At 43.4% G+C, this 13,148-nt stretch overlaps 1 protein-coding gene across 4 annotated transcripts in view; it reads left to right on the top strand.

Annotated features, from left to right (window-relative positions):
• The window catches only part of GPA33 (glycoprotein A33), a 44,146-nt gene extending 34,029 nt beyond the window's left edge, over window positions 1-10,117 (top strand). For all 4 annotated transcript variants that reach the window (XM_056559881.1, XM_056559883.1, XM_056559884.1 and 1 more), the window contains exons 4-7: window positions 1,467-1,631; window positions 3,270-3,386; window positions 5,810-5,936; window positions 9,905-10,117. In XM_056559881.1, coding sequence (XP_056415856.1) covers window positions 1,467-1,631; window positions 3,270-3,386; window positions 5,810-5,936; window positions 9,905-10,100 — 605 coding nt within the window. In that variant the 3' untranslated portion in view covers window positions 10,101-10,117. The remainder of the gene's footprint in view (window positions 1-1,466; window positions 1,632-3,269; window positions 3,387-5,809; window positions 5,937-9,904) is intronic.
• Window positions 10,118-13,148: the final 3,031 nt, after the last annotated feature.

Here is a 13,148-nt window from a genome sequence, read left to right as displayed (position 1 = left end):
AAAATGACCCTATTACAGGCCGTATAAGGAGAAATGAAAAAGTTATAGGGGTTAGAATAGGACAAAATTTCCTCTGAATATGTGTATCCTGTGATGTCACGCATATGTTATTGATTATGCAAATTAGCATGGGAGGTATTTTTTTGCAAGAAAGGTGGCAATCCTAGGCAGGGGTCTGAATTTTCTTTGGGGGCAGGGGTGAGTATTTTTTGGGGGGTCTGAATTCTCTTTGGGGGCAGGGGCGAGTATTCTTTTTGGGGTCTGAATTCTCTTTGGGGGCAGGGGTGAGTATCCTTTTCGGGATCTGAATTCTCTTTGGGGGCAGGGGTGAGTATCCTTTTTGGGGTCTGAATTCTCTCTGGGTGCAGGGGTGAGTATTTTTTGGGGGGTCTGAATTCTCTTTGGGGGCAGGGGTGAGTATTCTTTTTGGGGTCTGAATTCTCTTTGGGGCAGGGGTGAGTATTCTTTTTGGGGTCTGAATTCTCTTTGGGGGCAGGGGTGAGTATCCTTTTTGGGATGAGTATTCTCTTTGGGGGCAGGTGTGAGTATCCTTTTTGGGGTCTGAATTCTCTTTGGGGGCAGGGGTGAGTATCCTTTTTGGGGATCTGAATTCTCTTTGGGGGCAGGGGTGAGTATCATTTTTGGGGTCTGAATTCTCTTTGGGGGCAGGGGTGAGTATCCTTTTTTGGGGTCTGAATTCTCTTTGGGGGCAGGGGTGAGTATCCTTTTTTGGGGTCTGAATTCTCTTTTTGGGCAGGGGTGAGTATTCTTTTTGGGGTCTGAATTCTCTTTTTGGGCAGGGGTGAGTATCCTTTTTGGGGTCTGAATTCTCTTTGCCGTTGAAGGTCTCAGCACTGAATTTCCCTTGGTGTCGTGAGGCTGAAATCTCTTTGGGGTCAGAAATCTGGGGCCTGAATTCTCTAGGTGTTGGATACCTCAGGAACTGGATTTCTCTTTGAGGGATCTGAGGAAGTAGTCATGTGCATTTCCTGTAATGGCATTAAAAGAGTACTCCACTGGCCAGCGTTCCGAAGTAAACATTCCGAACGCTGTTTTCCTGCTGAGGGGGTCGGCCACGTCCCCTCGTGATGTCACGGCCACGCCCCCTCAATGCAAGTCTATGGGAGGGGGCGTGATGGCCATCACGCCCCCTCCCATAGACTTGCATTGAGGGGGCGTGGTCGTGACAGCACGAGGGGCGTGGCCAACCGCCCTCAGCATGAAAACAGCGTTCGGAATGTTTACTTCTGTACTCTGGCCAGTGGAGTACCCCCTTTAATCAGGGGGTGTGGCCCATCAATCTCTATGATGACTAAGTAGGCAGGTATACATTAAAGGAGGCTCCTACATCCAACCCAGCTGAATATAACAAGGAAGTAGCTTTTTGAGAAATTTCCTTATTTGTTACCCACATCTGTTGGTTCAGGTGCCAGTTATAATTTTTTTATTTTTTTTGTTTCATCCAGTGGCTCCATCTAAACCAGTGTGTGGGATTGCTGGGACAGCAGAATACGGCCAGGTCATACAACTGACTTGTAATTCGGAAGAAGGTTCCCCGATCCCTGCATACACGTGGAAAAGCTACAGCCCCCAAAATGTAGAAAGACCACTACCACAGACTGCAGTCATAGGTATCTGTATATATAGCTACAACGTATTCTATAGCGCTATACCCAATGGGGCCCAATGTACTGGGGCCAATACAACAATATTATTAAAGGGGTACTCCAGTGGGAAACTTTTTATTTATTTATTTTTAACAACTAGTGCCAGAGAGTGAAACGGATTTGTAAATTACTTCCATTTAAAAATCTTAATCCTTCCAGTACTTATCAGCTGCTGTATGCTCCACAGGAAGATCTTTTCTTTTTGAATTTCATTTGTCTGACCACAGTGCTCTCTGCTGACACCTCTGTCCATGTCGGGAACTGTCCAGAGCAGGCGAGGTCTACTATGGGGATTTGCTTCTATTCTGGACAGTTCCTAAAATGAACAGAGGTGTCAGCAGAGAGCACTGTGGTCAGACAGAGAAGAAATTCAAAAAGAAAAGAACTTCCTGTAGAGCATGCAGCAGCTAAGTACTGGAAAGGTTATCAGCTGCTGTATGCTCCACAGGAAGTTCTTTTCTTTTTGAATTTCCTTTCTGTCTTACCACAGTGCTCTCTGCTGACACCTCGGTCCACTTTAGGAACTGTCCAGAGTAGGAGAAAATCCCCCATAGAAATTCAAAAAGAAAAGAACTTCCTCTGTAGCATACAGCAGCTGATAAGTACTGGAAGGATTAAAGGGGTATTCCAGGCCAAAACTTTTTTATATATATATATATATATATATATATATATATATATATATATATATTATATAATATATAATATATAATATATAATATATTATATATATATATATATATATATATATATATAAAAAAGTTTTGGCCTGGAATACCCCTTTAATCCTTCCAGTACTTATCAGCTGCTGTATGCTACAGAGGAAGTTCTTTTCTTTTTGAATTTCTATATATATATATATATATACTCCGGAAAGTTAAACAGATTTGTAAATTACTTTGATTAAAAAATATAAATAATATAAATATAAAAACTTCCAATAGTTATTAGCTTCTGAAGTTGAGTTGTTGTTTTCTGTCTAACTGCTTTCTGATGACTCACGTCCCGGGAGCTGTGCAGTTCCTATGGGGATATTTTCCCATCATGCACAGCTCCCGGGACGTGACATCATCATTGAGCAGTTAGACAGAAAACTTCAGAAGCTAATAACTATTGGAAGGATTAAGATTATTTAATATCTGTTTAACTTTCCGGAGCCAGTTGAGATTATATATATATATATATAATATATATGTGTATGTGTATATGTATATATATATATGTATATGTATGTATATATGTATGTATATATGTATGTATGTGTATATGTATGTATATGTATATGTATGTATATGTATGTATATATATATATATATATATATATATATATATATATATATGTGTATATGTGTGTATGTATATGTATATATATATATATATATATATATATATATATATATATATATATATATATATGTATATGTGTGTATATATATATATAATATATTCTCAAGTTTTTGCCTGGAATACCCCTTTAAGATTTTTAAATAGAAGTAATTTACAAATCAGTTGATTAAAAATAAATAAATTCCCACCGGAGTACCCCTTTTTAAGAGTCTGCTTTAGTGTATGGAGTTCTGATTGTTTTCTTCCTATTTTTAGACAGTGGAGGACTGACTCTGAAAAACATTTCAATGGATACGTCTGGATTCTTCCTCTGCACGTCCTCCAATAAAATCGGAACCGAGTTCTGCAACATCACCTTGTCCGTGATGCCACGTAAGATACCAGCCTACACTTTAAAGGGGTTATTCAGGAAAAAACTTTTTTTATATATATCAACTGGCTCCAGAAAGTTAAACAGATTTGTAAATTACTTCTATTTAAAAATCTTAATCCTTTCAGTACTTATGAGCTTCTGAAGTTAAGGTTGTTCTTTTCTGTCTAAGTGCTCTCTGATGACACGTGTCTCGGGAACCGCCCAGTTTAGAAGAAAATCCCCATAGCTAAACTGGGCGGTTCCCGAGACACGTGTCATCAGAGAGCACTTAGACAGAAAAGAACAACCTTAACTTCAGAAGCTCCTAAGTACTGAAAGGATTAAGATTTTTTTAATAGAAGTAATTTACAAATCTGTTTAACTTTCTGGAGCCAGTTGATATATAATTAAAAGTTTTTTCCTGGACTACCCCTTTAAGTCAATATAAAGGCTGCGTTCACAAGGCCGTCTAGACCCGTCGCGCTCTTCTCCCGTCGAAAAAAAAAAAAAGACTTTAAAATTTTTTTTTTTTTTTAAAACAGACCATATCGGATGCAAAGGGATGTTATCCGTTTGGATTAATTATTGTTCAGATAATAAACCAAAAAATTCCAATTTTTTTTTTTTCTTCTGAGCATGCTCAGAAGTAAAAACGGATCAAAAAACGGATTGAAAAAATGGATGACATTAAAGGCTCATCCGTTTTCCATAGACTTCAATGTTAAATTTACTGTATCCGTTTTTTTTCTTTTTTTGCCGTCAAAAAAGCGGAAATGAGCACAGACGGGTACAAACGGATGTAAACGGATTGTAAAAAAAAAAAATCCCATTGACATGAATGGGATTTTTTAAAAACTGTTTTTAATCCGTTTACAGCCTGCAAGAACGGGACCGAAACGCGGATAAAAAAAAAAACGGGGACAGACGGCGGTGTGAACGCACCCCTAGGGGCTGCTCCACCTAGGGACTATTCACACAGCAGAATTTCCGCTTCAAATGAAAGCCTAATATACTTTTATGGGATTCCGCACTCCCGTTGACACTTCGGAATTTCCGCAAGCGGAAATTCCGAAGTGTCAACGGGAGTGCGGAATCCCATAGAAGTGTATTGGGCTTTCATTTGCGGCAGATTCCACCGTGTGAATAGTCCCCAATAATGAGCTGATCATTCTGGGGTCAACCCACTAGACCTCTTAGTATCATAGTCTAGAGAAGATGCTGAAGTCAATGTGTGGTGACTAGGTGGTGCAGGTAATAGTGTAGGGTATGTTGGTATTTACCCTTTGTTCTCGTGACGCCAGGATGAGGTTTCCTTAGAGTGATGGTCCTACCGCCAACCGTCCCAGAGGGAGAAATAATTGAATGTCCACAGCAGATATAGATGAAAACCAGAATAAATGTTACTGCATATTTTATGCAACTGCAGGAAACAAAACAATCTTTGTTTAGAGGACCTTAGTTCAGGTTCCTCGCAGGTTTGCTGGGACTTCTAAGTACAATGAGCTTTGGTTTGCTAGCCACTGTACTACTGGTTTGAAGATAATTGAGTTGCAGTAGTCACACAGGATTTTAGTAGTTTTGAGCTGGATAACTTACGGTTTAGTTGCTGCAGAAGATAAGGCTTCAGGCCTAGCTTGAATTGATGAATAGTGCTTCTTTATAGTCCGGAACTAAGAGAGCGAATTTAGTGGCAGCAGCCCCTTATATATTGAGGGGGTGGGACAAAGCTCATTGGATAGCCAAACCTGTCAGTCCTGACCTCTGGAACTCTGGGTATATCACATGACCCAAAGGTCCTTAAACCATAACATAGCATAAATCAAAGGCACGTGACCTCTAAGTTCCTATACAGAGGTATCCTATATTAATTACATATAGAAGTATATACATTAAATATTACAATATTAAGAGGCGACTAGGGGTTAGCCCTTCGGGAGAGCACATTAGCATGGAGGGACTCTGGCTGAGGGGACTCCAGACAAAAGGGACAGGACATGTCCTGTCCCGGGACACCACAAATGCTTGGGCCCCTTTTGTCTCCTTTTGGGGGATGAAGAGGTTTCCAATGAGTATTTTCCCTCATCTGAGGTGAGAGATGTACGGAAATGGCTTCAGTGAACACTCAGGTCAAACCTTATAGGCTTTGGTGTAGGCTCCTCGGGGGCGGAGCGTTAAAAAGGATTCTTTGATCTTTTGAATCATGCCCTGCCCCCTCGGAAGTAGGTAGCTGCACACTAAATGGGGCAACGTTTCCACATCAGAAATGACCTGCAGGCAGCAATAATTCCTCATTTCCTTGGTATAATTTTTAAAGGAATTTGCCATTCAGGACGCTGGATAAGTGTCAACCAATGAGAGAGAGGTGTTAGCCAACTTTTTTGTGTTTTATTTTTTTTATTGTTTTATCCTTTAGCCTTTTTTGTCGTCTTTTGTTCTTGAACAGCCTCCATGAATATTGCGCTGTACGCTGGAGTGATCGGGGGTAGCTTGGCCGGAATCATTGTCATCGGTATCATCGCCTACTGCTGCTGCTGCCGCGACCGGGAGGACAAGGAAGATTATGAGATGGCGTAAGTTCCTACGGATGTCTCACAGACTGACTTTGCCTTTTTCGTAAATCTTCAAATGATTCCTCAAAAAAAAAAAAAAATTAGAATTTCACAGTAGTCACAGCCGTGCCATATACACTACCCTACTATGCTCCCCAGTAGTCACAGCTGTGCCATATACACTACCCTACTATTCTCCCCAATAGTCACAGCTGTGCCATATACACTACCCTACTATGCTCCCCAGTAGTCACAGCCATGCCACATACACTACCCTACTATTCTCCCCAGTAGTCACAGCTGTGCCATATACACTACCCTACTATGCTCCCCAGTAGTAACAGCTGTGCCATATACACCACCCTACTATTCTCCCCAGTAGTCACAGCCGTGCCATATACACTACCCTACTATTCTCCCCAGTAGTCACAGCCGTGCCATATACACTACCCTACTATTCTCCCCAATAGTCACAGCTGTGCCATATACACTACCCTACTATTCTCCCCAGTAGTCACAGCTGTGCCATATACACTACCCTACTATGCTCCCCAGTAGTCACAGCCGTGCCATATACACTACCCTACTATTCTCCCCAGTAGTCACAGCCGTGCCATATACACTACCCTACTATTCTCCCCAGTAGTCACAGCCGTGCCATATACACTACCCTACTATTCTCCCCAGTAGTCACAGCTGTGCCATATACCCTACCCTACTATTCTCCCCAGTAGTCACAGCTGTTCCATATACACTACCCTACTATGCTCCCCAGTAGTCACAGCCGTGCCATATACGCTATCCTACTATGCTCCCCAGTAGTCACAGCCGTGCCATATATACTACCCTTCTATGCTCCCCAGTAGTCACAGCTGTGCCACATACACTACCCTACTATGCTCCCCAGTAGTCACAGCCGTGCCATATACACTACCCTACTATGCTCCCCAGTAGTCACAGCCATGCCATATACACTACCCTACTATGCTCCCCAGTAGTCACAGCCGTGCCATATACACTACCCTACTATGCTCCCCAGTAGTCACAGCCATGCCATATACACTACCCTACTATTCTCCCCAGTAGTCACAGCCGTGCCATATACACTACCCTACTATGCTCTCCAGTAGTCACAGCCGTGCCATATACGCTATCCTACTATGCACCCCAGTAGTCACAGCCGTGCCATATACACTACCCTACTATGCTCCCCAGTAGTCATAGCCGTGCCATATACACTACACTACTATGCTCCCCAGTAGTCACAGCTGTGCCAAATACGCTACCCTACTATGCTCCCCAGTAGTCACAGCCGTGCCATATACGCTACCCTACTATTCTCCCCAGTAGTCACAGCCGTGCCATATACACTACACTACTATGCTCCCCAGTAGTCACAGCTGTGCCAAATACGCTACCCTACTATGCTCCCCAGTAGTCACAGCCGTGCCATATACGCTACCCTACTATTCTCCCCAGTAGTCACAGCCGTGCCATATACACTACCCTACTATGCTCCCCAGTAGTCACAGCCGTGCCATATACACTACCCTACTATGCTCCCCAGTAGTCACAGCTGTGCCATATACACTACCCTACTATTCTCCCCAGTAGTCACAGCTGTGCCATATACCCTACCCTACTATTCTCCCCAGTAGTCACAGCTGTGCCATATACACTACCCTACTATGCTCCCCAGTAGTCACAGCCGTGCCATATACGCTATCCTACTATGCTCCCCAGTAGTCACAGCCGTGCCATATATACTACCCTTCTATGCTCCCCAGTAGTCACAGCTGTGCCACATACACTACCCTACTATGCTCCCCAGTAGTCACAGCCGTGCCATATACACTACCCTACTATGCTCCCCAGTAGTCACAGCCATGCCATATACACTACCCTACTATGCTCCCCAGTAGTCACAGCTGTGCCATATACGCTACCCTTCTATGCTCCCCAGTAGTCACAGCTGTGCCATATACACTACCCTACTATGCTCCCCAGTAGTCACAGCCGTGCCATATACCCTACCCTACTATTCTCCCCAGTAGTCACAGCTGTGCCATATACACTACCCTACTATTCTCCCCAGTAGTCACAGCCGTGCCATATACACTACCCTACTATGCACCCCAGTAGTCACAGCCGTGCCATATACACTACCCTACTATGCTCCCCAGTAGTCATAGCCGTGCCATATACACTACACTACTATGCTCCCCAGTAGTCACAGCCGTGCCATATACGCTACCCTACTATTCTCCCCAGTAGTCACAGCCGTGCCATATACGCTACCCTACTATTCTCCCCAGTAGTCACAGCCGTGCCATATACACTACACTACTATGCTCCCCAGTAGTCACAGCTGTGCCAAATACGCTACCCTACTATGCTCCCCAGTAGTCACAGCCGTGCCATATACGCTACCCTACTATTCTCCCCAGTAGTCACAGCCGTGCCATATACACTACACTACTATGCTCTCCAGTAGTCACAGCTGTGCCAAATACGCTACCCTACTATGCTCCCCAGTAGTCACAGCCATGCCATATACACTACCCTACTATGCTCCCAGTAGTCACAGCTGTGCCAAATACACTACCCTACTGTGCTCACCATTAGTCATAGCTGTGCCATATACACTACCCTACTATGCTCCCCAGTAATCACAGCTGTGCCATTACCCTTTCCTACTATGCTTCCAAGTAGTCACAGCTGTGACTACGGGGGAGCATAGTAGGGTAGTGTATATGGCACAGCTGTGATTACTGGGAAGCATAGTAGGAAACTGTATATGGCACAGCTATGACTAATGGTGAGCACAGTAGGGTAGTGTATTTGGCACAGCTGTGACTACGGGGGAGAATAGTAGGGTAGCGTATAGGGCACAGCTGTGATTACTGAGAAGCATAGTAGGAAACGGTATATGGCACAGCTATGACTAATGGTGAGCACAGTAGGGTAGTGTATTTGGCACAGCTGTGACTACTGAGGAGCATAGTAGGGTAGCCATATCCCCTACCCTACTATGTAATTCTTTTCTTTTTGGAACACAGAGCTCTCTGCTGACATCATGACCACAGTGCTCTCTGCTGACATCTCTGTCCATTTTAAGAACTGTACAGAGTAGGAGAAAATCCCCATAGCAAACATATGCTGTTCTGGACAGTTCCTAAAATGGGCAGAGATGTCAGCAGAGAGCACTGTGCTCGTAATGTCAGCAGAGAGCTCTGTGTTCCAAAAAGAAAAGAATTTCCTCTGTAGTATTCAGCAGCTAATAAGTACTGGAAGGATTAAGATTTTTATTTTTTTTAATAGAAGTAATTTACAAATCTGTTTTAACTTTCTGGCACCAGTTGATTTAAATTTTAAAAAAAAAGTGTTCCACCGGAGTACCCCTTTAAAGGAGTACTGTACTGGCCAGCATTTAGTTCCAAACGCTGTGTGCACGCACTGCAGGGGTCGGCCACGCCCCCTCGATGCAGGTCTATAAGAGGGGGTGTGGCGGACATCACACCCCCTCCCATAGACTTGCATTGAGGGGGCATGGCCTGAAATCATGAGGGGGTGTGGCCGACCCCTGCAGCACGTGCACACAGCGTTCGGGACTAAATGTTCTGAACGCTGGCCAGTGATATCCTTTCCTGGATCACAGTGGGATTCTGCTGCTCGGTTCACGTCTGAGAAGGATTCCCGGGACTGCACTGTAACGAACGGGTAAGGCGGACCTTAAATGGGGTACTCCGAGTAATTTAAAACTTAACCCTTATTCACAGGATAGGGGATAAGTCTCTGATCATTGGGGGGGGAGGGGTCTGACCGTAGCGGCTCTTCCGAGATCTCTGGAACGGGGCCCGGTTACTCATGCGTCCTCGAGGCAGGGCGCCCCCTCACCCTCGGTGACTACGTGAGTGACGGCCCACTCAGCCAATCCGCTTTGAAATCTCATCTTTGCATTATAAATTTATGATTGGTTTGTTTCCTAGGGACAGAGAGGAAGAGGAGGAGGAAGAGGAGCAGGAGGAGGAGCACCAGCCGCAGCAGAAGAAGCAAATGAAACCGCAACAGTACTACCAGGAGGACGAGGGTGAAGAGGACGACATCGAGGAAAACCCGCCGCGAAAACCCCCCATGCCGCCATCAAATAAACCCCGCCTGGTCCTCAACAATGTAGACGCCTGATTGGGCAATTTAGGACTATTTTTTTTTAAATTGGATTCCATCAGGACTAACAGCAGGGAAACAAAATTAACATAAGTATCCGGACATCGCAACGTTTGTGCATTGACCAAGATAAGACTTTTTATACCGATAGTAAACTAACAAAATCTTCAGGACGACGCTGAACAGAACTTTACAGGATTTCGGGCGTCTTTTATATCATCGATACACTGGAAACCATCGGCAGTTTCATTTGCATAGTTTTGTTTTGTTTTTTTTTGTTAGAATTTGCTGTGAAAAATAGGTCAAAATTTTTATGACCGCTTCCTGCAGAAAGGATCGGGTACTACAAGTGATCTTGCATAGATCGGTGTTCCCAAACTGTGCCCCTCCAGATGTTGCGAAACTTCAACTCCCAGCATGTCCGGACAGCCGTTGGCTGTCCGGGCATGCTGGGAGTTAAAGTTTCGCAATATTTGGAGGGCCACAGTTTAAGACCACTAGCATAGATAAAGTATTATAAAAGTCTCTCTGGGTGGCCATATTGTACATGTTCATGCGCCCCAAAAAGAAATGGTGATTTTTCTCCTCTATTCCATTCATTGTATTTTCTGCCACTTTCTAACATGCATATTAGGGGCAGGTGTCCCAAGTTCTGACAGATCGTGACAATGGGTCCTATGACCTGATGTGCCTTCAGTTCAGGTCTCCAGACATGAAGTCTCAGTCCGGGCTGTCACGTCTTCAGACATGAAGTCTCAGTCCGGGCTGTCACGTCTTCAGACATGAAGTCTCAGTCCGGGCTGTCACGCCTTCAGACATGAAGTCTCAGTCCGGGCTGTCACGCCTTCAGACATGAAGTTTCAGTCCAGGCTGTCACGCCTTCAGACATGAAGTCTCAGTCCGGGCTGTCACGCCTTCAGACATGAAGTCTCAGTCCGGGCTGTCGCGTCTTCAGACATGAAGTCTCAGTCCGGGCTGTCGCGTCTTCAGACATGAAGTCTCAGTCCGGGCTGTCACGTCTTCAGACATGAAGTCTCAGTCAGGGCTGTCACTTCTTAAGACATGAAGTCTCAATCCGGGCTGTCACGTCTTCAGACATGAAGTCTCAGTCCGGGCTGTCACGTTTTAGGCTATATCGCACATGCCCATTGTTCCACACTATTTTGGGGAGAATTTTTTTTAAATATATTTTAAGGTTATTCCATGAAAAATATATATATATTTTTTCATATCAACTTGCTCCAGAAATGTAAACAGATTTGTAAATGATTTCTATAAAAAAAATCTTAATCCTTCCTGTACTTCTCAGTTGCTCAAGTTGAGTTGTTGTTTTCTGTCTGTCAACAGTGCTCTCTGCTGACACCTCTGTCTGTTTCAGGAACTGTCTGGAGCAGGAGAGGTTTGCTATGGGGATTTGGTCCTAATCTAGACAGTTCTTGAGACAGACAGTCAGACAGAAAAGAACAACTCAACTTCAGCAGCTGATAAGTACTGTAAGGATTAAGATTTTTTTTAAAAGAAGTCATTTACAAATCTGTTTAACTTTCTGGAGCCAGTTGATCTGAAAAACAAGTTTATTTTTCATGGTATACCCCTTTTTAAAGAGGGTTTGCCCACATATCCTAGTCATCCCCTTTATTCTCTATGGGAGTGGCCGAAGATAGCCAAACACCATACTCCATAAAGAATGAAGTGGAATGGCGGTGTGCACATGTGACTGCATTTCCTTTCTCAGGGGGGACTCTGTTTCCCGTTTTGTAGATCTACTAGCGCCCCCCACAATCAGATAGTTATCCCTTATCCTGAGAAACGTGGAAGAACCTGTGTTCATGGTTAAAAGTGGGACAATCACTATAGACAATCAGGAAACACTGGCAGCAGAAATTCAGTTTCTCTGCAGCACCCCCGCAGGAAAAATGAAGCATTACATGGTGCTTTTTGAAATCTATGAGCTGTGGATGGAACGGCCAGGTCCTCCAGAGAGACAAGAGTGTCGGTAATAAAGAAGAGTCCTAAATAGGGAAACCTAGTCTTTTATTTTTTCCCCAGGGTAGTCAGTAGCTGCGAAGAAACACACACACTCGCTCCCGAGGACCCGATTTGTTCGCGAACGGCTCATTTATTTTAATAGGGTTCAGAACGTTAAATAGATTTGTAAATTACTTCGATTTAAAAATATTTATCCTTCCAGTACTTATCAGCTGCTGTATACTACAGAGGAAGTTATTTTTTCTTTTTGAATTTCCTTTTTGTCTGACCACGTTGCTCTTTGCTGACACTCCTGTCCATGTCAGGAACTCTCCAGAGCAGGAGAAAATCCCCATAGCAAATATATGCTGCTTTGGACATTTCCTGAAAAAAACAGCAGCTAATAAGTACTGGAAGGATTAAGATTTTTTTAATAGAAGTAATTTACAAATCAGTATAACTTTCTGTCACCAGTTTATTTAAAAAAAAAGAAAAAAAAAATAGTTTTCCACCGGAGTACCCCTTTTAAGGTGGTCACAATATTGGTCATATCCTAGGACAATCCCATTTATGGTGGGAGCCACCGACAATTGAATGGGAAAAATTTAGATAGGAAATTAGGTAGCAAAGTAATTTGTTTAAAAGTAAAGGTATATTCAGATTTTTATTTGTAAAACTATTCTTTGTATAAAAATTAGTTTTAACGTAAGGGTCTAACCACATTCATGACAAGCTGCAATACCAGGTTACAGCCACCACTGAATGTATGGCGCTGTGTCCGATAGGAAGGAAAGAAGCTACAGTGATTGTACAATCCCCATGGCCCCTTCGATCAGCTGATCACTACGGGTTCTGGGAGTCGGATCCCCACCGATTTTGTATATTGACTTTGGACCAATATAGATTTTAAGAAAGGGAAGATTCGCAAAGTTTTTGTTTTTTTAAAGTTTATGTACAGATGAAAATAAAATGTGTTTTTCTCAAACAATGGTCTGTTCACTTTTTATAGGTAATAAAGCGTTAAATCCTTTACTGAAATTAATTTCCGATTTTGGTCTCTATATCAATTTCACACAGTCCAGTAAGAAGCGGGTCACC

Source organism: Hyla sarda, chromosome 2, assembly GCF_029499605.1.
Source record: "Hyla sarda isolate aHylSar1 chromosome 2, aHylSar1.hap1, whole genome shotgun sequence".
Taxonomy (NCBI): Eukaryota; Metazoa; Chordata; class Amphibia; order Anura; family Hylidae; genus Hyla; species Hyla sarda.
This window is presented reverse-complemented; position numbering and strand designations above follow the sequence as displayed.